The sequence below is a fragment of the Phaenicophaeus curvirostris genome, chromosome 5, assembly GCF_032191515.1.
Source record: "Phaenicophaeus curvirostris isolate KB17595 chromosome 5, BPBGC_Pcur_1.0, whole genome shotgun sequence".
Lineage (NCBI taxonomy): Eukaryota > Metazoa > Chordata > Aves > Cuculiformes > Cuculidae > Phaenicophaeus > Phaenicophaeus curvirostris.
Window position 1 is genome coordinate 42,091,665 of NC_091396.1, and position 27,226 is coordinate 42,118,890.

The 27,226-nt window shown below is 39.7% G+C and overlaps 1 protein-coding gene across 2 annotated transcripts in view; it reads left to right on the forward strand.

Moving 5' to 3' along the window:
- Positions 1-25,269, forward strand: part of PRORP (protein only RNase P catalytic subunit) — a 56,032-nt gene extending 30,763 nt beyond the window's left edge. The window contains exons 6-9 of one of the 2 annotated variants that reach the window (XR_011337546.1): positions 17,415-17,563; positions 19,073-19,268; positions 22,172-22,519; positions 24,441-25,269. Coding sequence is in view for 1 of the 2 variants with exons in the window: in XM_069858443.1 (XP_069714544.1) it covers positions 17,415-17,563; positions 19,073-19,268; positions 22,172-22,300 (474 nt within the window). In the remaining variant the exon portion in view is untranslated. Of the gene's footprint in view, positions 1-17,414; positions 17,564-19,072; positions 19,269-22,171; positions 22,572-24,440 lie in introns of those variants that run through there. The other variant, XM_069858443.1, reaches the window with a different exon arrangement.
- Positions 25,270-27,226: the final 1,957 nt, after the last annotated feature.

Consider the following 27,226-nt stretch of genomic DNA (forward strand, 5'->3'; position numbering starts at 1 on the left):
AGGAACTTTTTACACAGGCATGCAGTGATAGGGTATGGGGCAATGGCTATAAGATGGGGAGGAGCTGATTTAGACTAGACATAAGGAGGAAATTTTTCACAGTGAGGGTGGTGAGACACTGGCACAGGGAAACTGTGGATGCCTCGTCCCTGGAAGTGTTCAAGGCTGGGTTGGATGGGGCCTTGATCAGCCTGATCTAGTGGGAGGTGTCCCTGCCCATGGCAGGGAGGGTGGAATTAGATAATCTTTAAGGTCCCTTCCAACTCAAACCATTCTATGATTCATTAAGGGTACCCTTCTTGTAAATTCACCTGTTTTTAGTGTTGGAGATGTGACTGGAACAATCAGCATTGCATTCATCTCTCATCAGTTAATTTCTGGGATTCCTTGAATATTTAACCAGGTGGACTACATCAATTTCTTCTATGAGGCCACATATGAGAGATTGATACTGATATGTCTTTCCCCTCCTATATTGGGGGCATCCTAAAATAGAATAGGTCAAGGTCAAAAATTTTGGTCATCAGATCCCGAAAACAAGGCTGTTACACATCTAAAGAGAGGTAAGCAAATAAGACTTATTTGCCTGTGAAACCTAGGGCAGAGGCCTGGCCTGCAAGTCTTCCTTCTCTCCTTTCAGTTCTTCTGAAAACTGGCCATTTCCATACTATCTGCTGTTGTCTCCACCTGCTGTTTGCAGCCTCTGAATAAAACCCATGTAATTAAGTTAATGATCTCTATTGGTTTCTGCCTAGTATTTGTAATTTCAAACCTTTCTGCTTGGTGATAACAGGAAATCAAAAGGTAAATACAGGAGCACCCAAAGCACTCCTTTTTTTTGAGGGGAGTTGAATCAAACCTTTCATGACAAGAATTCTTCTAATCACTAGGAACATAAGCCTAAAATTCTACAGATCAGAATGAGCGTGCATTGATGATTCATGTCCCAGTGAACTTGCTAACTAGCAACAGGTTGTTTGTTGTATATTGTAAAGAAGTCATGCTAAAATTTGGATGATAAAGTCAAATGAAAGTATGCTCTGAACTGGATGAGTGTCAGTCTTGCTGTTTTCACTTCTCTCTTAGAAATCATAAGATTTTTCTTTGGACAGCCTGACTTCTCCCAATCATAGGGTTGTTATCAGCGTGTCAATAAGAGGTGTACTGGTCTCCCAAATTGGAAACCTGGTCTTTAGGGAACTGAACTGCTTCTTTAGAAGTGATTCTTGTGTGGAAAGTCTCCATAATAGTGAGAGATGATGGTGCTATTAAGATATGGGAAGCAGGCCAGAAAATGTGAAGGTTGAATTACTGTAGGCCTGTTCGTTGTATGAATAAACATTTGATTTGAGCCTGAGAAATGCTGGGTTTTAGTGTTGTCTTAAAAGTAATGTAGGTAAAAGCCTTAGTACAACAATTGTATTCATTCATGTACATCTAGATTTATTTATATGTTTTGAAAAGCAATCACTTTTTGGTTCACACTTGGCTTTTACATCTGATATGCTATTTTTAGTAAAAGTAGGGGGAAAAAACGTATTTGGTAGCTGTGTTATCAGAAGGAGAAATAGTACAATGAAACAAGAGCTTTAACTGCATTTGGATTTATTTACGAAGTTGTGAAAGCCCAGATTTTTTGAACCGTAGGCTATTCCCAGGGATTTCAGTACACATATGTGCTGATTAATGATCCAACAAGCCATTAAGATGCATTTATTCTTTTTTCTCTAGTTGCATTCTACTTGTAGAGTAAGAGTGGAAGAAGCATTTATATGTTGGTAATGAAATACATTTAAATAGAGGTTACAAAGTAGTTATAACCTGTAGCAAAGTTTAAAACCAATGTTAAGTATTTTTTTTAACCTCAGACTCACAGAAAAATCCGGTACAATTGTCCTCAGATTTTCATGTAAATCTCTTCGTAACCTAATTGTTTCATCTTTCCTGGAACATGGAAATAGGAACTCCTGATTGAATCAAGGAGAACAGTTTCCCTAGGATTGAAATTCCATGCTGGATACACAGTCATGCTGGCAGCATGCTTGCTTACCACTGATTCAAAAGAATTCGTATTCAAACTGAACTTCTGAACAATTGTAAGAACTCTTTAATTCCTATTCAAAATACCATTGTCCGTTACAGGTGGCCTTTTGCATCAAATACTAATTATGAAAACCTCACCTTTTTTAAGTATTGATTCGGTATATCAGATGCAGAGGTGACAGGCAAGAGGCTATCCCTATTCTATTACACTTATTAATTATTTTATTTAAGAGTATGTTTGTGCAGCTACTCCAAACAAGGGAGGGAGGAGGAGGCAAGGGGGGAAAAAAAGGCAAAATAAAGCAGTCCCCAGATTAATTCAGACTTACGCCTTTATCTGTTCTGTGAATCTAAATTAAATCAAGTTACTTTAAATTAATATGCTTATGTGTGCTAACAGAAAAATATCTTATTCAAATACCTGGGAGTTCTCTGCAGGCTGCTCTCAGGACCATGCCATGGTGGACCCAGTTTCTAGAAATGATAACAAAAAAGTTTTATCCTCTTTGCTATTAAAAAGATAAGAACATTTGTATCATTTCAAACTAAAGTACCTAACCTGTCTAATTAGGACAGTGGTTGGGATTGGATTAGGAATGGAAGAACAAGAGATGTTTGGAGGGATGTTCCCAGTGGTTCTAGTTTCCTAGATTTTGTTCCTGTTCTGAGTGAAGAAATTGCATCCTGACTAGCAAGTGTAATTGCCATTGACAGAGTTTTGTTTGATAAATTTGTTTATCTTCTCAACTTATTTTGCTTTGCAAACCATCCTGTAGCAATAAGTCTTGCAATTATATAGGATATGATAACACACATGCTTTTGTTTGTTTTAAACCTGGTTTCTGTTATTTTTTATGATGGCCTCTGCTGCTTGTGCTGAGAAATGGCAAATAAGCCCTGTTTGCATTTTCCAGCTAACTTGCCATTTTACAGACCTTCTCAAATAACTAGCATATATTCTTTTTATAAATTATCTGGAAAAAAAATTTGCATACAATTATGCAAAATAAGTATCACAGATTTTTATTTCTTTTTTTGATTTTTACTATGTTGCCTTTTTGATAGGGTCTTTGTTCTACCTCGATGTGTATGAGGAGAGACTGGGGAGACTCTTGGGCTAAACAGTAACCCCCTCAAACTGTTTTCAAGAGACCAGCATCTTGTTGTGTAGTGGTTGATCTGTTGTTTGACTGTAAGCAACTCAGCTTGGAATATCCCGGTCTTGCAGGTTACCTGTACTTAATATAACAAGCCAAAGTTTCCTCTTAGTTTTTCACTGTTTCTTAAAGTACATTCTTAATTGTCATAGAACGAAAATTCCTAATAAGCTTTTTTTTTTTCTCTATTTAATCGAAGGAGATGGTATAAATATGACATTTTAAATAAGATTGAAAATTAATTCCACCTCAGAAATGTTTGGGAGTTTGTGTGTGCCACTGCAGCAATCCATTGCAGCACCCCCATGGGTGATGTGTGGTGTGCCTCTGCTGTGGTTAAATTACAGCCTAGCAACAGAGACAGCAGGAGCAGGGAACACTGATTTGGCATCATCTAAATCCTCCCCCCCCAGTGTAATCAAAACATTGTCTGGAATAGTACAAAATGTGAAATGCCTAGAAGCCTTGCAAGTGTCTCTGTTAATGATTATAATCAGACCTGATCTATCCTTACAAAACATAATTAAGATATTATCATACAGGCTGGGACCTGTAATAGATTTTGTTGCTTGGTATCATGTAAGGAACAGGAGTGATGGAGTAAGAATACCAGTACCAAGAACATGAGAAAGCTATGGCTATCTTTGCTGCTGCTCTTCTTTCTTTTCAGAAAATAATCCAGCCCACAGGCTGATTTCTGTCACAGACAGTGCTAAGTTACACAAGTCCTTCCTTTATCACATAGAATGAACTCTAGGAAATATGGGGATTTTGGGCACTGCTTCTAAGAGAATTCATAGCAATGTGACCCAAGTGAAAATAAACTGCAGAGGAGTGCAGAGTTGCAGGAGCTCCTGAAAACGAGCCTCGCATCTGCTGGGTCACCTTATATGCACGTCACACTAGTGTGGCAGGTCAATGGCTTACTGCTGTGGAGCTCATAGAATCACAGAATCACGTTGTTGGAAAAGACCTTTGAGATCATCAAGTCCAGCTGTTCCTGTCCAGTAATAAAACAGATCCCTGAGCACCTCATCTACCCATCTTTTAAATACCTCAGCCACTTCTCTGGGCAGCCTGTTCCAGTGCCTGATAACTTTTTCCGAGCATCAGTCTTGTGTATAAGGTCATCCCTGTCTCCTTGTATAAAGCAAGAGAACTTTCCTTGATACTTGTGCAAGCACTCTAAACACAATTCCTTCTTTGCTTCTTAACATGATAGTCCCTGTTACTTATGTGATTTTCCAACTTTTTAGATCTTCTGGCTTGTATTTTTCCAAATTATAGAGAATGAACTGAAAACTTAAAACTGTATATAAGTATTTGTTTATTAGTAACTATGGTGCTAACTGTTACACAATAGAAATCTTCATACCCTGTCCTCTAAAAAAGATGCCTACCTCAAGATGTAAACAATTAGTCATTTAAAAACATTATATGAAGAAATGACTGTATCACTTATTTTCAAGTTCTCCCTTTTATGTGCATCTCCATCAAATAAACATTATTATTCTCTATTCTGTAAACGTGTATTTCCTAAATATGATGCCAAAAAAATTATTTTTAAATACTTTGAATGCTTGATCTCTGGCATTGTACTTACAGCCCTGTCCCATTGTTAGGAAACCTTGCTCCTCTTGAGAAATTTTCTATTTCTAATAATTTACATATTTCATACTAATCTTTACAAGTATGTCGTGTTTTTTCCTTTCCACTCAGAGATGCTAGTTTATGGTGCTGTTTCTTCCTGATTTATTACTTGCCAGTTAGTTATTTAATGATCGGAATACTTCTTTTCATAGTTCTAGCTGGAAACCTGTGTTGAAGTTATAATAAGTCGAGTCAGAAGCTAAAGAAGTTAGTCTATTTTCCAACCAATTTTATGAAGTATTAACCTTCTGTCTAGTTTTTCCAAGTAATTTCTATTTTCATCTGCTGCACGATGTTTTCTTGCACAATGTGTCCTTGCACAGCGTTTCTTGTAGTGACTGTTAAAACCGGATCTGTACTTCTGTCACATTGACAATACCACTTATCCTTTACATAAATCAGGAAATATTACTGATGCTTATGTCTGTCCTCATCATTGTCCAGCATTCAGCCTTTTACCTGCTTACTTCTGTGATCACCAAAAAGGAGACAGTGAGTTGGCAGTAATATTTCTTCTGCCTCTAATATTTATTAGAGTCCACTGGTTCTGTGGAATTGTTCCTGACTTACGTGGTATGCCAGTATGGGAAGATCGACCTTGCTTATGCTGTCTCTCCTTGCTTATTTCCTGCTTGTGTCATATTTGGGTAAACTAGGTCCTGCTTATGCTATACACAGGGAAAAAAATGTAGAAGTATGATGCAGGTGCTTAGAGCTGTGGTTCGTTGGAATTTGAGCTTCTACATTCAGTGCAAGTTTGAGGAAAGCGTGGTGGAAGATTGGTGTTCCTTGAATACTACCTATACTGCTACCTGACTAATTGATCAACAGGAATTTTCTTTCACCACAGGCCTAAGCTGCCACACATTTGAGCAAATAAAATAAAGTAAGAGGGTTCCAAGCAGGTGGTCGTAGAGCAGACCCAGTCAATCTTAATGACGTCACTTTACCCTGCTCCTTAATAGAAGTAGTTATCCTGGGCTTGTCTAATGTTAATGTTACTATGCTGCTTTCAGCATCTAAAGTAATTTACACAATATCCCTGTAACACATTGCACTATGCTGTTCAAATCCATTTATGTATGATGGCCCTAAGTCTCAATAGTTAAAGGAATTGGCTTACATAAAAGAATTGGAGGCTTTTGACATTTTCACTTCTCGTTGGTATGTAGGTATCATCATACTTTCATGCCTTGCAGGGTGAAAAACTCTAACTTTCCATTGAATGGGCATCTCCAAATGGGCTTTCAGAAATACAAATATTACAGGTTAGGGATTTTTTTTTCTTATCCCAGTCACTCTCATTTCCACAAGCCTCTGACACAGAGTTTTAACCCTTAGCTGTATGATAAATCTAGTAAACAAAATACTTCCAAAACGATAGCTCTCTTGCACTTGAGCGCTACTGTTCAGTCCTAGGTGCTCCAGGAGTTGTTAGATGGATATCTGCATCCTTTCTGTGGAAATGGACAAAGGAGGGAAAGATGCAACAGAATTCCTCAAATGTGCTGGCTGGCATACTCGCATACAGATACCTGGAAACCATAATGTTGAGTCCCCAACCCAAAATTTGCTTAAAAAAGGTAGATCCTTGTTGTGAAACAGGAGGTGAGTGGTTCTTATTTGACTTCTGTTGTCTGAGCTGTTTTGGTGGCCATATTTTCATATTCTTGAGCTTCCTTCTCATTGACTACAAGGGTAAAAAAAGTGACTAAGTATACAAAGATTTTCATATAACCAGTTGTTCCCCAGAGGTGGAGATTTTAGACAAATGCCAAATATCATCCATAATCGATTTGTAGGAGCTGATGCAGGAGCTGTTTGTCTAATTGCCGTATCATATCTCCTGAATTAAAGAGGAGTATTTCCAATAAAGCAGCGGCCTGCCCAGTGTCCAGATATCAAGTATTGCAGACTGCTGTCAATAAACTTACATTAAAAACATTGAAATAATTTAGATCTTGTGGATTGTAACTGTTATGGCGGTCTTTGAGGAAAGCTGCCTAGGCTCTCCAGGCATAGATACTGCCTGCAGTGTTAATAAGTAGTAAAATGGCATGAGTCTGCAGTGATGTACAATCAAAGTTAGTGACTGTGTTAGAAAAATAATGATGACCCGTTGTTTACATTCACTTGCGATACACTCTGCATCAGACTTTTGCTGGTTTTGCAGTAACAGTGTGATAATTAGCAGGGTGTGCAGCCTTGATAAAGATGAGACAGTTGAACCTCTGCCTCATGGAACTGACAGTTCACTGGTATATATGAAAGCCCCCTAAGTTTTCTCCAGCCTGGTAAATACCAGTTATTCTCTTACCAGTATTATAAGACATTCCTTCCTTGGTTCCTCTTTGCTGAAAGCTTTGGTGCATGGTCTATCCCAGGGTATGTGGGCCTGACTTTGACCACACAGCTGCTCCTCCAGCTCAGACCTTTGTGCTTTAGTTTGCTTCTGCTGATTTTTTAAGAATATTTGATATGTTCTCTTTCATATTAAATAATTTTTTCAATTGTCTGAAGTTCAAAGAGAAACCATCACTCACTTGAGTAGTGTTTGTTAATCTGTTTGTGTTCAGAACTGGTTTTGAAGGTGACCTCTTTATCTCTGAATAGCAATCTGTAGCTGGCAACTGGAAAATAGTACCAATGACAAACAGAAGGAAGGCAGTGTGAAAATTGTCTTATAAATGTTTACTGCATGTTGTAGTCTAATTCTTTTTTTCGGCTGCAAGCAATCAGTTTACTGATGTGTTTCCTTGGTTATTGTGTCATTCTACCTGGACGATAAGCCTGTTGACCTGTAAGCATAAAAACAGTCTTTATTTTCAGGTTTTTTTTGTGGAACTATCAAGTTTATTAAAACATAGGGTGTTGCTGCAGAAGCATAGCTTTAATGTGCCTTGAACAGTGTCATACCTGTGCCTTTTGTAACAGTGATCTCCCGAGCTGCTGCAACACGTTTCCTCAAAGAATAAAAGTACCATCTGGGACTTTTTGAACCACAGATTGGAGAGGGGGAAAACACTTAACATCAGACTAGGTCAGTGATTCTGTGCAGATGTGTGCACAGGACAGTGATGAAAGCTGAATTTTTTGTATCTTTTAAACTGTCAGTTTCAGTCTTACAAAGCTTACTTCAATCCTGCACCCAGTTATTTCCTATCAGTGGAAAAGATCAGTCAAGCTTGTGCTTTCGTTTTCATAACACCCCATCACCATCACCACCACCCAGAGATCCTGCTCACATTTTGGATTTTCAATACTTTAATAGAACTTACGACCCACACTGTGGAAATTTAAGACTGCACAGCTCCTTGTAGTTCAATAAATATTCCTTTCTAAAAGCTAGCTTTTAATATTCTTTATAAAATGAGATGTGATAAGAGAAACTCTGTTATGGCCTTATGTCTTTTGTACAGCTGCCACAATAATAGTAGAAATGCAGGAATACCAATGTAATTGCCAAGACTGTGTTTACAGTGAGAGATGGCAGACTCCTGAAGCTGTGACTTCAGCTGAGACATGATTCCATTTGCAGTCAGTGGCTCTGAAAGGTAAAGTATCGGTTCTGAAGTCTATACAAAAATAAGTAAAACCTTTTACCTTTTAATTTTTATGTAACTTGCTTCCTCGTGAAAATAAAGATGATATACATAGTGTTTGATGCAGTGAAGCAATGTGTAGTGACCAGCAGGAAAATACTGTTGAAGAAACAGCAGTGCAGGCAGAAAGGATTCAAGGATGAGATTAAAGGATAGTATTGATATGAGGAAATGCACAGGTAGCTCTTCATGTCTTTTCAGCTTTTACATATGTATTTTCCTCCTCTTGTATAATCATGGATAGACAGAATCACCTAGCTCGTCTCCTTGGTGTGGAGGGTGATACTGGTAACTCTTTTTAATACTTTGCAAACTTCCAGATTTTGGTACAAAACAGTAAGTGCTCAGGAGAAGTCTGGATAAAAAATATCCATGCAAGATGCCCCATATGTGTTGTCAAAATCTTGTATTTATTCTTTGTTGCAAGAAAGAAGATGAGTAAGAGGGGAGATAAAAAGTTTACAGTGGTACCAGCTACATAGAAAAAATAGCTCAGAGAAGATCAGAAAAAGAGAAATATCTTTGCCCTTTTACATGACTCAAGAAAGGATGACATTCAGAAAAGTCAAATTCATGACAGAAAACATTTTACTGCCAGTCTATAATTAAAATACAACACTTAACAGCGGCAAGAACTGGGCTATAGTTAATTGTGAACTGAACGTTTCCCACTTGCTGCCTTATCAGAATGCTACCTTGGATTTCAGATTCACACTTTCTTTTCCTTCTTTATAACTGACTTGTAATTGCTAAGCCAACATCAAGAGGTCTGCCTGCATGTTTAAACCAACATTACATTTTATGTAAGTGATTGGGAAAGAAAATGATGTTGTAGCTGGTTAACAAAACATTTGGATTGAGAAACATGACTAGTGCTGCAGTGACTTACAAAATTAAACTTCCAAAAAGGCTGTTATGCAACTGAAGAATATTTGTTTGTCCACGTATTTCTTGAATTGTTGTAAAAGTCAGAAAGAAATTGCCTATTTTTCTCTTTTGCAATTTGTACTGTAAAATTCAGCAATTCCCCAACTGTTGATGTCTTCTTTAGCCATAATTTCCGGAGTTCTTGGCACTGTTAACTTAATAAAATGATGTGCTAATTATTGTCCCTACCTATTTTTTTTCTTTTATTCATGACTGACCTTTATTCATCTAAAGATCAAGATGATGAAAATGCTGCCATTCAAAAGAAGTGACATTGAAAAATTGTGAGCAAGAATGGTCACACTAAAAGTTTTGCCAGGTGTAAGGTGGCTGACCTGGAAGGTCTGACAAAGTGGCTGAGATCTTTTAAAAGTGACAGTCCATTCTGAAAAGCCAAACCCCAAAAAGCTAGTATCTCCTCTTCCTGACAATCCCGCTACTGCCTTCCTGCCTTTTCATGCTTCAAGTCACACACACAATGTAAGTTCTCTGTAGTAAGCTGTGTATCTATTTTTTTGGTCCCTCCATGAATGCTGCCTTGATTCTGTTAATTCTCCTAGGAAATACCGCTTCACTATCCATCAAATCATTACTTGTCATGCCTTTTGGGAATAAGGCTGAGCAGGATATATATAATTAAATTATATATTAGAAAATACCTATTTAGAAAACGTTTTTCCCAATATACCTCTCTGCTGGGAAGGATAGAGACCAAGCCCTATCTTCATGTTGCATGGGAGAAATGCATAACAGTTTTTTGCAAGCCTAATTTACACAGGTTTGGTTTGTATTGTGCTGTTCTCTGAGCCGGTCAGTAGAATAAAAACAGGGGTGGCTCTTCAAGCTTGTCTGAAATTGGAAATTTTACCTACGGTTTATAATATAGCAGAATATAATGTCAGAGCCTAATTACACACTTACTAATTCTACATCCAGAACTGTTTCAGAGATTATTTTGAGCAGGTTCCACCTTCAATTGAAATCGAGTAGAATTGTGACTTAAGATACCTCCTTTCCTGGCATAATGTGCAGCGTACTGTGAATACAGGAAAATATAAATTATGCTATTGCTTTTGTACCTGAGCGGAATCTTTTTATGGTTACTCTGCTTTACTCTCCCTGTTACAGGATTCAAGAGGGCGCATTAGCTTGGACGCAGCGCATGGAGTATCTTTGTAGTCAATTTTGACCTGCAAGTAGTATGACTGCAGTCATCCAGTGCTGCACTTGAGCCAAGTCCTCCAGTCAGTGAGAACACGGGACTGTGCAGGGGCACCGGGTGTCTCAGTCAGTTTGGACCTGGCTGCAGAAGCATCCTCAGGATGCCTCTGAATACAGATTTATTTGGGAAACAGCAGAGCTATATTTAGTCATCTCACCATCTGAGCAAACTGAGGCCACCACACCATCCTCAATCTGTATTAGGTCAACTCGGTTTTCGTTCTTTCTGTGGTTTAGTTGTCCTGCTCAGTCAATAGTCTGCCTGTGATTAACAGAGTTGACTGTGAAGTCAAGAGCAAAAGCTGGTGTCTAAAAATGAACCACAAATTTTAATGAATTGTGAGAGGTCATATCTCTAGTGAATGCGTCAAGGCAGGATAAGTCAATTCTAGGTGTGGAGTCAATGCAGACAGGTTAAAACACATTAAACAGTGTGTGAGTGCTGTCATTAATGTGTAAAGGGCTGCCACTGGTAGAGTTTTGCATGATGATGTGTGTGTTGCATCAATCGAAATAGTCCTACTGAAACACAAGATACAAATATTCCAAACAATATTGCTTTTGCAGTACTGCAGAGATCCCCAGTGTCATAAGGGATAATTCCCAAGAGCTAGCTGTTGGCTGTCTAAAGAGCCTAAAATAAATGAGGCTGACTAAGCTTAGTGACTGTTACTTACCCATTACTGCTTTCCCTTCCATGTGGCTATCCTCTTGCTAGTCAGGGGCAGATAATATGTAGGGGACCAGGGAATGCGTATGCTGCCTCTGCATTTAAGTGAAGAGGACTTGACGGCTAATTTACACTGTGTCATCAGTAATAACGTGGAGAATATAAGAAACAGCTTCCATTGTACTTGGTGCTGTGGTAATACTGGTATTGAATCTGCTTTGGTGAAATTACCAGGCTCAGTGAAAAAGTGCAGCCTTTCTGGCAAGCAGCACCCTTGCCTTCTGTAGGTAAATGGCTGTTCCGTGGGAAAAACTTCCACTTCCCATCATGTCTCTCACTCCTGTGTGCGGTAGTAAAGTACACAGGTTTTTTGACCTTTTTTTGTCTATATGTGGAAAGGAAACTAAAAATTATGAAACTGTAAGTCAGATAAATGTGATGACAGTGAGAATTGATTCCTTGCTATCCTTTGGGGAGAATGCTTATGCTCAGCCTCACCTGCCCGTGTACTTACAGCTCTGTACCTGTGGTCAGCACTGGGGGGGAGGCAGCACTAACAATGGCTGAAAATAGTAGAGCAGATTGTTGCTGTTATTAGCAGATAGCCTGATTGAAGATGTGCTTTGCTTTTGAATGGCAGTTAGTGAAACCAAATGTTTAGTAAATGGCAATCGTGATTTTTTTAAAAACAAATCTGATTTAAACTTTTTGGGGGTGATTACTTCTTCCTGCTATACCTGTGCACAGGTGAGCCACGTTTTGCTGAGTCACTGATCGGTGTGCCTCCCAGCCGCAGTTTGGTGTTTCCCATCTGACAACTGGGAAACCACCTGTAGTGCGCAAGGAGAAAGGTTGTCCTGCAGCAAGTTAACCTTTGAAACTAGGACACGTAACACAGCGTGATCTGCTGATCAGAATGGGTGACTGACAGTGAAACCTTAAGAAATCTGTATCCTACTGTGCCCATAGTTCTTTGTGAAATAATTATTCTCTCCTCCTTGTGATCACTATACACTCATGTAAAACGGAGGTGTAATTGTGCATTTACTTTATAAGGCTGTTGTGAAATTTAATGGATGAGGATTAATCTTGCAGTGTGACAAGGTTACCCTGTTCTCCCAGCGTAACTCCTGTGTTTGATCACTGTTGAGTTGTGCAGAATTGTGCATGTGGGTTGCTGCAAAACTGTTTCCAGGAATTTGTATAGAAAAGTTCCCTTCTAATGGGAAAGTGTTAACATTTATTCTTACCTGAAAAGTGGCTCCTTTAAGGTACAACTTGCTAATTTTTAAAATGTAAAACTACCATTTACAGCAATTTTGTTTGCTTTATTTCATATTTGCAAAGTTCAGGCTTTCTACATTACATGAGGAGTTCAACATCAGCATGATCCTGTGGAGCATGCATTCTCTGTCCTACTGCTTGCCTCCCCACCTTGTTACACTCTGGCTCCTCTGATCCAGAAGTTTGTGCTGTGGTATGTGAGTGCAGTTGTGATTGTGCTGTGATCTGGTTGACAGCATGGCCCAACAAATAGATAATGTCAGCACAAAAGGGGAAAAAAATAAGGATGCAATTTGATATGAGGGCAGGATCTTGATGATGGAGGGTAAATTCCATAAAAGGGCGTTACTGCAGAAACAGAAAAGAACTCAATTATGTATGGGGAAATAGCTTATGTCTCTGCAACTGTCCTAAGAGAAAAGAAATGTGTACACACAGCCAAAGCATTGTACAAGTGTGCTAGTTTTTCACCAACTCACAGATTAGGGTGCAGAAATCAGAGTTAGGACATGCATGCTGGATACGTACATCCATTTAATTATTTTTTTTATATAATTTAAAAATCATAGAAAAAATAATTATTATCAGTGTGCTTGGACGAACCACATTGGGAGATACTTCATACATTTGTGACTAGCTGGTCTTCACTCTTCCATTGATCTGTGTGTCGTTTCATACTTTGGCTGCACCCTGGCTCCATCAGAGAGGTTTGCTGAAGTGCCGTAAACACAAGATTGTTTGCATTGTAAGTAAAATGTTAAGGCTTAGGAGAAGCTTGAGAAAGATCTAATTAAACAAAGACTGGGACAGCATGGGAATAATTTAAATGTAACTGATAAATGATGAAAAGGATTGCAAGCAGAATGTATTCGGCAGGTGCTAGTGATCACAAGTTTCTTGGAGGAGGATCTTGTGATCTTCACAGACAATTGATTAAAATGGTGGTATAGTTCAGAAAGAAACATGGATCTTGATTTGCCCTGTCAGAGCAAAATAAAATAAGACTGAATGCAGTGATAGTTATCTGTATAATCCAGTAGTACCTCTAGTGCCTTATTGTGTAGCCAGTGATTTGTACAGAACAGCAGCAATTCACAACTTCTTGCTTCTCAGCCTCAGCCACGTCTTGTCATATGAATTGAAGCAGCAAGTTTAACCTTGGTTATTTTCTTTTCTGTGCAAAATAGCATCTTAAAATTCCTATTTTCAGAGAAAAGTATGCACTTTTGTGCTCTGCTGTCCAAATCTGAAAGATATTAATATTCATAAAAAGTCATACTTTCACTAATTTTGTGATCCTCATTTTCACGAAAATGAATAGCATCAGGAATGTGTGTTGTGTATTTTTAAATATTTTATACAGATTGCCTTTTGAACAGATCATCCAACTGATTATCTGATGTTTGCTACCCAAATAACGTGGGAACATTCAGCGGGTGTCTCTAGATAGAGCTTATTGCATATAGCATATTTGCATTGTGCAGTGGCACAAAACAGTAATTTTTAGATAACTTTTTGGAAATACAAGATTAATGAAATACTCATGTCTTTTTAGATGAAAGATCACTAGTGCCGTTTCTTTGTTAATAGTAGTATGTTCATTTTCCTCTATGACTAAAACAGGCATTACTGTGTGCCTCACATCTTCCTTTCTTGAGAAGCAGCCAGGCGTGGGAGGAGACACACTTAGGAAACCCCCCACATAAGTTCTGTGACTCCCAGTAGACCACCCCTGTTAAGCGCACAAGCCTAAAATGAGATAAAATGCCCTTTAGTAAAGTTGTATCAGACAAGGAGTGTGCAGAACAAAACTATTTTTATCTTGTGAAAACAAAAATAATTCTACCTTCTCTGTTTTAGTTGTGTAAGTAAAGGCTAATCTCTCTGGTGAGTTGAGGAGGGACAGTGTGCTGTTACGTAAGCAGGACTTTCTAAATTTTTGAATGGTGATTCCCCTTTATTTTATTACAATTCAAGCCTGTTTTGAGTTTTTCCATTGCAAAACTATAGCTAATTTATAACACCTCAATTTCTTCACAGCTCATATTGGAGAACCTCAAATGCTAATAGAGTGTAGGAGAAGAAAGTCCATATGACTAACAGGTACAATGTGACACTAGTTATAACCTTCATAAAGACAGACTAAAGGGAGCTGCAAGCAAGCCTGTTAAGTTTCTTTATAACCTTGGGAATATCCCCGGTTGACCAATCTGTATCCGGAAATCCAGCTCCTTTGTGTTGAAATATAAAAGTAATTAAAAAGTGTTTCAGTTTTTCATTTTTTTATTAGGGGTAAACTGCAGCAGTTCAAATACTAGGAATTCCTTGCAGTATCACTTGTGCAGCCATGTTCCTTAGAGTTTTTTTTGACTCATAATCTGCTTTTAGGAGCTGTTTCTTCTGTTGTTCCATCAGGGTGCTCTTGCTGTCAAATTTTTTTTTGTTGGGTTTTTTTTTTGGACTTTGTGAAATCAGTGTGATGTGTTCTTTGAAAGATTTTTGAACTTTTTTTTCTACATGACTTTCTGCTAAACTTCCCTTCGTGCAGCAAAATGTGAGGCAAGAAGAGAAGGTATTTTCATTTGGAATTTGGAAGGGGCTGCTTGGTTTATGTGTGGTTGATATTTCTTCACTCTTGACTAATCTACATGAAATATATGAATGTAGTAGGTACATTCCTAACTTTTATTGAGTTTAATGAACACAGCTTAACAAACCTAATTCTCCTTTGGTATTTGTATCCAACGATTTGCAGGACTGGACCAATGCATAAGAACCAGAAAGTAAAAGTGACTGTGAACAAGTAAAATTGATGAACCAGTTTTTACTGTCTAGATGAGACATGCCAAAAGGAAATGTCAATATTGAAAAACTTTATTCAAGTTTTTCAATTTTTAATAATCTGATCATTTAATATTTACATAAATGTATGTGAAATGCATGAAAAGATATGTTATTACTTAATATAGTTACTTTAAAAGCCTTCCAGTAAGATAAAAGTGGTGGCTTTGGTTTGTATCTTTCAATCCTGTGTTCCAGTAAGAATTCTGAAACGCATCTCCAAGGACTCAGGGCATGCCATGTAGAGGATGACATTTTTATTTTTAGCTGCCATTTTATAGACAGAAATTACTGCATTTGGCCCTTTCCTGTTCACACTATATCCCATTTATTTTAACAAAGGAAAAGTAGATTCTATGCAGAGAAACAGCCGACGTTCAGCATAATCTCCTGGAAGCAGGAAGCCCTTTCCAATAGGTACTGTTAGGGTCTTGTGCTTTGCATTAGCACAGAGACCCTATGTCTCCATGAAAACAGAGCCTTCAGTTTCTTAGAGTCGATGATAGTAACAGAAACTTCTAAACTGTTAAAAGTAATATAGAAAATCATCTGGCCTCCTCTCTCAGATCCAGATTCATGGCATACTGAATTTCATCCACCTGTGAGTCCTTTGCTGAGAGGGGCGTCCCATGCTTCCTGTCCTCACCCCTTTCAGCAATGTCCCCCATCCGTCATCGCCTTTAACTCAGGTCTATCAGTCTTATGGCTGCGAGCTCAGCCTTGCAAAAACATTCCTTTTTTTGGATCAGTGAGCTGGTGGGTAGATGTAACATTATTAGGTCTGACCCAACAGAAGTAGCAGGAACGTGCAGCTCCTGAGAGGACTGAGTGAGATCCCCCTTCCCACTGCCACTTGCAGGCAGATCAAGCTAAATGCATTGTAAAATTTTACTCAAGAGTTAGAAAACCAATTCTTTCTAACCCCTGAAATAAAACATAAGAATAGCTAATTATAAGGAGTAAGCAGGAGGGAAAGGAGGGCAAAGAGCAAGGGAAGGAGAAAGGCAGATGGAAGTATTGCAGAGAGAAGAGATAACAGTAAAGAGGGAAGTAGCCAGGAAAGCAGAAAGTAGGATTAGAGAAAAATCAGGAGACTGTATGTTGACAAACAGTTGCAGCAAATGCAGGCAAAAATTGAGAAACACCTTTCCCTGGTGGTTGAACGTATTGTCCTCAGCCTTCAAACATGATGCTTTGGTCTCAAGAATCAGTTGTGTCTTTCTGGGCACTGCAACACCATTGCTTCGTGAGCGGTCCACAGTAATAACCTGGATGCTGAAAACCAGAGCCTTTCACCTTCAGGAGCTCTGTCTGGGTGAAGCAGAGAGGGAAAGCCACAAGCAGAAGTGCCTAACCTGAGAGGCATTAATTGCTGAAAAACACAACCCTAAGAGGCTGGTGAAAAGTCCCTCTGAAGAGAAGCTGGCATAGCAGTGAATTTGCCACCTCCGGGTGTTGGTTCATAAGTGGGAGGGTAGTCTGGATGTGACTTTCATAAACCCTTAATCCTGAGGTCACTGGTTTCCTCTCACTGCGGCTTGCTTCTTCCCCGCAGGGCAGCACAGCTCACATGCAGTTCTCCAAGTTCAACAACAGGTGGGGCTGGAAAAGCAAGATGGTTTGGGTCTCGGTCCTCCTCATACCAACAAAGGCTTCGCTGCTGAATCGTTTCCACAAGTAGATATTACTTAAATCCCAAAGTGTTCCAGTTCCCTCAGCTGACTCTGAATTTCTGAAATTTCCATACAACTCTTCCTGAGTTCGTTCATGTCATTCAAGCTGCAAGAGCTGGGAAAGGTTTATAACAGCAATGTATTTTTTGTGTGTTCGAGAGCAGTTTCCTACAATGTTTTTTTTTAATTTTGTCATTAGGGAGTTAAATTAATTTACTTAATTTGTAGTGCAGTTCAGAACTGTGGGAAATGAGGACATGCAAGGAGTCTCACAGATGTGAAAGTGTGTCCTCTCAGTCTGTTTTTACAGCTAAGTAAACCTTTGGTTTTGCTTTGTTTTCTGCAGCTATTTGATGCTGTCAGCTGTCTGGCAAAAGAAAATACCCGGTTGCTTGTGCTGGGGCGCAAACACATGCTGGTTAACTCTTCAAATTGGAAAAGAGAGATTATGAAGGAGATGCAGAATAAGGCAGACTTCTTTTTTGCTGAAAATATGTAAGTTTAAGTAAATGGCTAACTGTAATGGAAATCAACACCTGATTTATGTGCATTTTAAATCAATATAAACAGCTGTAGTTTTTAGTACAATTACTGGCATCTCTAGTTCTGTGTGTGTGAAAGAGAAACATATCCCTTGCCATACTTGCTTCAAAAGATAATACATATTAAAAGTTGCATTATGAAGAATTTAATAACTTAGAATCATGTTGACACCTGTATGTTTTATTAGGATTTATAACTGTTGAAACCACTGCCAAGACCACAGTGGCCTGAACTTATAGAACACTTGATAGCATCAGTGTACAGTTGTGGTCTGCTGTGTTAGCCCTGTGTGGAGGGAGATGAATTTTGTGCCTGGCCAGTGTTGCTTGGTAGCCCAGGAGTGTGGAGAGTCTGGAGCAGACTTCCCTGCTGCTCTCAGAGGAGAATATTTATATGAGTGAAAATAGACCCTCTGCCTCTCTTAACTGAAGAAGCACAACTCCCTTGCTTTTGCCCAGTTAAAACTGTCCTTGTCTCAAAACTAAGTACTTGCCTCTGCCTCAGTGTCCCCTTTCCTTGCCCTGGTTTTCTCATATAATGAGTCTCAGTTTTCCTTTGATTCCACCTCCACCTAGTCTCCATCCGAGTTGGGCACTGTTGATCCTTCACCTGTCTCTGCTTGTTTCTTCTTTGATCCTAGTTCCCAGATCTTCTGACCAAGTTCCTTGTTCCAGCAGCCAGTCCAAGCCTCTTCTGTCTGGCTTCTTGTTTCAGATCTGTTCTTCATCATCTTGTCTCCAGTTTTGGCTGTTGTTCTCTTTGCTGTTGAATCACATTGCTTTTTTTTCCCTGCCATCTCAGCACCAGCAAAGGGGACTCTCTTACCTGAACTTGGAAATCCTTACTAATCTCATGTCTTGTCACTTACTATTACAGTAATCAACAGCAATCAAAAAGTAATTTCAAGGAAAGTGCTGCTCAGCTCCTTCAGGCACAGGGTATCTCATGCCCACTATAAGTATATTTTAAGACACTTTTCCCTAAAATTGTTTCAGTTTAATAGCAGCTAATGTTATTTTCTAAATAATGATAGTACCTTGTGGAAGTATATTTACCCATGTAAAGACAAAGATTCACAAATTTGTGCTGTTGCCTACATTACACTTCATTATCAGTTGCGATGATTGTGTGTATTCCAACAAAGTTTTGGGAGTACCCTTATGAGTTCTAGCAGTTCTGTTCCACATAGCACAGTTAAGTTATGTGGCAAAAGATTATATTGTTGTAGATTGTGATTAGGGGGGAAATATGCTCTGTATAGTATGCAATTAATTTTTATTGCACTCTAACTTTTGGTGTCCTGAGATAAGCAGAAGTTCTTTGTTTTACCAGAAAACAAGAGAAGTAATGGGAATTTTCAATGTTGCTGATAAATAAATCTCAGAGCAGTGTTTGATTCATTTCCTGTAACCGCTTACTGCCTTGTGAATGATGTCTGTCTTTTCCATTTGTTTTGTTAAGCTCTGAAGATGATGCCTTCTTGTTATATGCCACTCTTCAATCAGGCAAGCACTGCAAGTTTGTTACTAGAGACTTCCTCCGGGATCACAAGGCTTGTCTTTCTGACAGTCTGACACGTCATCTGTTCCGTAAGTGGCAGCGTGGACACCAAATAGCGTTTACCCCTTCTGTTGACGGAAAGCATATAAATTTTTTGGTAAGTATTCTGCTATGATCAGAAAGCACACAGCATATTCATTAAAGATACACAATTTCAAACATTTGTACCAATGGGCTCAAAACATCCACGCTTATTGAAAACACACTCTTCACAAAGCAGGCCAGAAACATGAAAACTGCCAAAAAGACAAGAAATGCTGCCTAAATGTTTAAAATGTAAAGGCACATTTGTGTATACAGATCTTTCCATTGCTGTCAAACATAAGTGCCAGTATTTTAAAATTTAAAATACACCTCTGTAGCACTATTATAAAATATCATGCTTCTAATCATACAATAGAATTTCTTTCATATTTGTTTTAAATAAGCAGGAAAATACAGATATTTCAGTATTCACTGTAATATTAGCCTAACATACGTATAAAGTTTCATGAAGGAAAGCCCAAAACAGTCAGGTTTATAGTCAGTATTCGGCTGCAGAAATTACAGGCTTCCAAGAACGGCCTCTTGCAGCAGAGCACTACTGTTATTGTCCTAGAATCATAGAATAACCAGCTTGGAAGAGACCCACCGGATCATCGAGTCCAACCCTTCCTATCAAACACTAAACCATGCCCCTTAGCACCTCGTCCACCCGTGCCTTAAACACCTCCAGGGAAGGGGACTCAACCACCTCCCTGGGCAGCCTGTGCCAGTGCCCAATGACCCTTTCTGTGAAGATTTTTTTCCTAATGTCCAGCCTAAACCTCCCCTGGCAGAGCTTGAGGCCATTCCCTCTTGTCCTGTCCCCTGTCACTTGGGAGAAGAGGCCAGCACCCTCCTCTCTACAACCTCCTTTCAGGTGGTTATAGAGAGCAATGAGATCTCCCCTCAGCCTCCTCTTCTCCAAGCTAAACAACCCCAGCTCTCTCAGCCGCTCCTCATAAGACCTGCTCTCCAGCCCCCTCACCAGCTTTGTTGCTCTTCTCTGGACTCGCTCCAGAGCCTCAACATCCTTTTTGTGGTGAGAGGCCCAGAACTGAACACAGGATTCGAGGTGCGGTCTCACCAGTGCCGAGTACAGAGGGAGAATAACCTCCCTGGACCTGCTGGTCACACCGTTTCTGATCCAAGCCAAGATGCCATTGGCCTTCTTGGCCACCTGGGCACACTGCTGGCTCATGTTCAGTCGCTGTCAACCAACACCCCCAGGTCCCTCTCCTCCAGGCAGCTTTCTAGACAGACTTCTCCCAGTCTGTAGCACTGCATAGGGTTGTTGTGCCCCAAGTGCAGGACCCAGTATTTGGCCTTGTTAAACCTCATGCCATTGGACTCAGCCCAGCGGTCCAGCCTGTTCAGATCCCTTTGCAGAGCCTCCCTACCCTCCAGCAGATCCACACTTCCACCCAGCTTAGTGTCGTCCGCAAACTAGCTAAGGGTGCACTCAATGCCTTCATCCAGGTCATTGATAAAGACATTGAACAGGGCTGGACCCAGCACTGAGCCCTGGGGAACCCCACTTGTCACTGGCCTCCAGCTGGATTTCACACCATTTCCCACCACTCTCTGGGTCCAGCCATCCAACCAGTTTTCCACCCAGGAGAGTGTGCGCCTGTCCAGGCCAGAGGCTGACAGTTTCTCAAGCAGAACGCTGTGAGAAACTGTGTCAAAGGCTTTACTGAAGTCCAGGTAGATACATCCACAGCCTTTCCCTCACCCAGCAGCTGAGTCACTTTGTCATAGAAGGCGATCAGGTTAGTTTGGCAAGACCTGCCTTTTGTGAACCCTTGTTGACTGGGCCTGATCACCCGGTTCTCTTGCATGTGCTTCATGATAGCACTCAAGATCACCTGCTCCATGTCCAAGAGGTGTGTGTCCTTGTGAGCCGTGAACACTATGTTAACAGGGGTGCAGGTGTTCTAAGATGTTTCTAGGGAAAAAGTTATCATGTGACATTCCACATCCTGTGTTTTTTTCTTATCCAGTCTGCTTACACTGTTATTGCCTGCACCTATGCAGATTCATTTTCTTGCTGCTCTGGTTAAAATTGTAAAATAATAGTTGTCATTACAAACAGACCATAGAGATACAGGCTTATAAGAATGACAGCGTTTCAGTGTTGCCATACATACATTTCTTTCTACGGAACCAAATACTGAATGTAGGCTTACTTGAGTAACAGAGCTTTAACTACACCTTGTTTCTTTCTTTTGTATGAAAAGGCTAGTAATTTTCACATCTTAATTTTCATGAAAGTGATTTGGATTACTGACATTCACAGTCATGCCTGTCTTCTAAATTATTCTGGAAGCTGTCACAGGAAAGTAGACTTCCAAGACTATACATACAGAGTGATAGTATGTTCCGAGAACCTTAATTGCCAACCAGTAAAGTTGCTTTTGTATTTGTGTTATGTATCTTGAATTACTACACTAGTTATGTAATACATGAGAAAAATAATTTAATTATGTTTGACTAGACACTCTTGGAAGTGTTAGTGATAAACCCTTTCCTTACATCCTCCTCAGTAAAGAAGTAAACTGGAAGAACAAACGAAAGATGTCATTCATGTAATTAATTTCTATCAGCTCAAGCCTATAACTCCACATCCTGAGTTAATTCCCATATGTTTATTTGTCTGAACAGAAAAACAATAATTTTGCTATTTCTAGAAACTGAATGTGTTATGTTCAAATCATTATTATCTGGTGGAGATTGAAGACAGGATTTTAACCTTTTATAATCCTAGACCACAAAATACTAAAAGATGTTTTAGTTTTTCTTCCAGTACTACAGTTTCGAATTTCTTTAGTATAAGGAAATAAATGAGAGTAAGTAAAGAGGTGAATCTGTGGAGGTTTCCAAGGTAAATATTGGAAGTTATAACTTCCTGTAAATTCTATTTTAGTAATATACTATGCATTGTCTAAAAAAATGTTTTTATCTGTCTTTATCCAACAGCCTGCTCTCCGTTATGACTGTGTGGTACAGACTACAGGTGATACATGGCATATCCCCTATAAAGACGTTTATGAGGAAAAATATTCATATGAAGTGCCAAGAAAATGGCTCTGCATTCAACAGAAGTGATTAAGAATGTAATTGCATGAGCTGAAACTGTTCCTTTTTTTTTAATCACTGTTGCTGACTAGGAGAAACCAGCAGTACAATTATGGGATTAATTTTGAGGCGTATAACTAAAGAAAATCCGTTAACTGTATTTTTGTCACTATCATTCCTGCAGTAATCTGCTAACATCAGTGGTGGTCTAGCAGGGATGAATTTGGACCATTATTTCCATCTTTACAGGCAAGTTCTTCAGCCTCTCAATGTGATTTGAATTAAAACTTGTTTTTCTGTCTTGGAATTTCAGATTGTATTTTTTTTAACCTTTTTTTGTGCAAGCTTTTCATCTACACTGAAATTCAGTAACTTTGTACTTCTAAGATTTTAAGCAGGACTTCAAAGTACTGTCAAAATGGGCAGGCTGACCTTGCAACAGTGTCGGACAGTATCTATAGCCAATAAATGGCATTAATGGGGCCAAATGGTTTGTTTACTGTTAGCCAGACACACATAGCCCTAACACTTCTTCACACTAACTAGAATTCTGCTTCTGACAGGATTTCATGTCACTGGAATAGTTTGCTAATGGAAATGTCTAAATTTTTTAAATAAAAATGAATCATAACTAGGATTCTAACAGGCAGTAATAGGACAAAACTAAATTTTGTACAGATATTTAAGTAAAACTTACACCAAGTTAAAAGGAAAGCAGGAAAAATAGTGTCTATTGCACTGAAAGTATTCTAAGTTATTATTTATAATTGTTTGTATGGTAAACATGTTCATTTATTGTACTTACCACTTCAATGCAAACTTTTCTCCCCCCAAAAAACTAGAAATGCCACATTAATCTCAGGTGAAAGTCCACGTTTTTGTCACATTTTTCTTGTATGCTGAAAAATGAAAAGTTTCTGCTTGAAACTGACCTGAGTCATACAGATTTTTTTGTATGGTATTTGTATAGTATAGTTCTGAGCTTTTGCATTGTCCCCTAGCAAGTTCCCTCAGGACTCACAACATTCCAGCATGTTCCCTGCTACTTTTTTTCACATCAGAGACACGTGTCATAGGTGACACTTTTTCTACCCTTACTTTGTAAACCAGCAAGTGTGATTCACTTGCAGTCGTGTCCTTCAGGCACTATGCAGAAAGGGTAGAGGAGCTGGGTACCTCTTAAGGTATCATTGTCATGGCTTTTAAATTCATCCCAGCCAAAGCCAAGACAGTCATGTTGTTGGTAGCATTCATCACAGACCCCTTTTCTGACAGAACATGCCAGCTCCTATACGTTACCTGCTTTCAGGAGTCTGCAAGGGAAAGCAGAGAGACTGGGTCTTCTCTCACTACTCAAACTAATTTACTGTTAATTTGACAAAAGGCTATTTTTTACAATTCTTAGTAAGGTAACTGCTACATCTCCTTGAAATACTCCTTTGCAAATACCACTTTGTAAGTACTGCTTTGTTAAAGTGTCTTCTCCTGTATAAGACTGCTTAGTAAGCAACCGTTGCTCTGTACAAAGGTTACTTACCTTCTGTAAGAAGCTCTGTAACAGCACAAGCTCCTGTGAATCAGTGCTGTTACCATCTCAATTTGGGACTAGCTCTGGTGGTCATGCAGTCCTAAGTGACTCAAAGCTGCGTCAGCTGAATGCAAACCCTTTAAATTGGCAGTGTTGTATTCGAACTAGCACCACTGCACAAGCACTGATGCCCGTGTGGGTGGAAATGTCAGGCTGCGGAAAGTAGGCTGCTGCAGCTCTGCTTTAGGTCAGCTTTAGCGGACTAGAAGCAGCACTTTCACGTTATCCATTTCATTGTGAGACATGCTTATCCACTGAAGTCTGTATTGTACCTCACCCTGGTCATTAACAGACACGCATCATACCAACATCTAACTGGAATAAATGCCTCCTGTATTTCCTTTTGACTGAGAACAGATATGTTGTTAATCAATCACTTTGTTTTCATCTCAAAATTTTTCTTTCAGAGATACCATAATACCTTCTAAATAGTAAGACATTCCTAAATACACTAACACATTGTTAGTGTATTTGGGGGAAGATGGATCAGAATTTACAGAAGGAAAATGTCCCAGAATTAGTGTCAGAATTGTAATGACTTTTCTTTTTTCTTATGTTTGTTACTAATATGCTTTGCTTTAGATTCTTATAGGGAATTAGCGGCCTCCTCTCTCTGGAAACAAAGAGGAAACATTAGTGATCAACCTACAAACTTCTTCAACTGCTTCAACTGCTTACCACCCATTCATATAGATGTCCGGAGTCTCCAGAGGCTCAGTTCTGTGTGAGGTTGATTATTTGCATTTTCTTTAACGTATTTGTGAAATAACATTGCTTTTGTGTGCCTATAAGTCTGGAAATGTCAGATCACTGAAACAGGGAATTTAGAGATAACAGTTAATATGAGGCTTTGCTTCCAAGTATGTAGAAGGAGTTCAGGGAGGAGGAGTCCATTGACAATAAATCTGAGAGCCTAGCAAGTCTGCTGATCTCTACCAGAAGATCTGCTTGACATCTACTACTTGTTAGCACAGTAGTACATTAGAACTCTTTGGATTTTTAAATTTTGTTTGTTTGGCAGTGGTTTATTAGATTGATGGGTCTGCATTGAATGCCGGAAAGGCAAGTCCTTCAAATGTTGCAGCCATTGGTACCCCCAAAACCATGGCAAAATGACAGCCCTTTGCTAGCACAACGAGTGAGGAAAGTGGGAGTTGGAAGCAACTAATGCTTACCTTTGCCTGACATGTGCCATGGAAACAGAGACGTGTTGGCAAGACAGACTTGAGAAAGGCTGAACCAATTCAGCCTGTACTATAGCTTCATCTCCAAGTTCATCCACTTATTGTTTACTATATTAAAAACATGTTGGCAAGAACAGCCTTCCTCAAGATCCTGCAAGAGACTTTGATTCTTATATATTTGATCAGAGGTGATGAAAACTAAACCAAAAATACATGATTGCTCTTCTGAAATAAAACTGCATTTTGGAAACTGACAGAACTGCTACCTAGACAGAGAAAGTTTCTGGAAGCTATATCCTGAAAGTAAGCATGACTTCCGCTCTTTTGTGCCCATGGTATTGAGCAAGTGTTACTCTTTCCTTGGTCTAAGTCAAATATTGAATCTTTGATTCCAAACACTTAAGGATTTTCTTGGTTACTTTTGACAATCAGGCTGAATGTTTGGTAATTACTTCCTTTTTCCCATCCTCTTTTTCTCAAGGGAAAAAAAATCCAACATTAGACTCCTAGGGTTATAGAATGGAAAAGCTTTGTGTGTGGAAGGACTGTGAGGGTAGGAATCCTCAGCCTGGAGAAACAGCGATCTTGAAGAGTCACAGAGGTCAACCGACTGAATATGAGCCAGCAGTGTGCCCAGGTGGCCAAGAAGGCCAATGGCATCTTGGCTTGGATCAGAAACGGTGTGACCAGCACGTCCAGGGAGGTTATCCTCCCTCTGTACTCGGCACTGGTGAGACCGCTCCTCGAATCCTGTGTTCAGTTCTGGGCCCCTCACCATAAGAAGGATGTTGAGGCTCTGGAGAGAGTCCAGAGAAGAGCAACAAAGCTGGTGAAAGGGCTGGAGAACAGGCCTTATGAGGAGCGGCTGAGAGAGCTGGGGTTGTTTAGCCTGGAGAAGAGGAGGCTGAGGGGTGACCTCATTGCTCTCTACAACTACCTGAAAGGAGGTTGTAGAGAGGAGGGTGCTGGCCTCTTCTCCCAAGTGACAGGGGACAGGACAAGAGGGAATGGCCTCAAGCTCTGCCAGGGGAGGTTTAGGCTAGACGTTAGGAAAAAATTCTTTACAGAAAGGGTCATTGGGCACTGGAACAGGCTGCCCAGGGAGGTGGTTGAGTCACCTTCCCTGGAGGTGTTTAAGGCACGGGTGGATGAGGTGCTGAGGGATATGGTTTAGTGTTTGATGGGAACGGTTGGACTCGATGATCCGGTGGGTCTCTTCCAACCTGGTTATTCTGTGATTCTGTGATTCTGTGAATCCCGGGTGTAGTGTAAGGGATGCTTGCTGCATCTTCCAGTACAAAAGTGGCATAAAAGAGTGCTGGCAGATAGAAGGTTCAGATAAAACGTGAGGTTACAGATGAAACCACACAGTGCGTCATTGTGCTGAGCAGCTCTTTGCCACGGCATGTCATGTATGCAAGAAGTCCACATGAGTTCAAGGGGAGATCAGCAAGTTCATGGAACAGGGATCCAGCAAAGGATATTAAATAACCAGGTGCTGTCTCTGCCTCGGGAAGTCCCTCCAGATGGTTGAGGGCTGGAAGAGCGTCATTAAAGCCTCTCTATAGTCTTGATACTTTTCCTTGGGCATCCACTTTTGGCCACAGCTGGAGAAGGGGCACGGCTCTAGGCCAACTCCTGTGTTTGACCCTGCAGAGATGCTCGGATGGTCCTGTGTTTTCTGTGTCCCAAGGCTTGCCTCACAGCCTGCAACATTTCATGTCTCCTCACAATACTCTTCCCTAGTGAAGGGGACACACTCTATCTCTTGTAAGACATAGCAAGGCACTATATTCTCCCGTGCAGTTAATTAGCAAGGAAAAATATATTGACAAATCCAAGAAAGCAGGCTTTCAGTGTACTGGCATACACAAAATGCACCCATAAACTGTGATTTCAACAGAGAGTTAAACCTACCTAATAATAATTTTTTAAATAGAGGTGCCGATACCAAAACACAGCTTTTACAACTCTTCTAATGATCCAACTTAAGAAAAAAAAAAAAGCCATCCCACAAGGAGTAGGGGAAATCCAAGATGCTAAAAGGCAGAATGAGCATTAGCATCATGAGTTTAAATGTGGGGAATTTCCCTTGGTACTGGACACTGATAAAAAGTCTTCTAAACATCTCATTATTATGTGGCTGCGGCAACAATGACTCATTGTGAGCATCTTGAACATCTT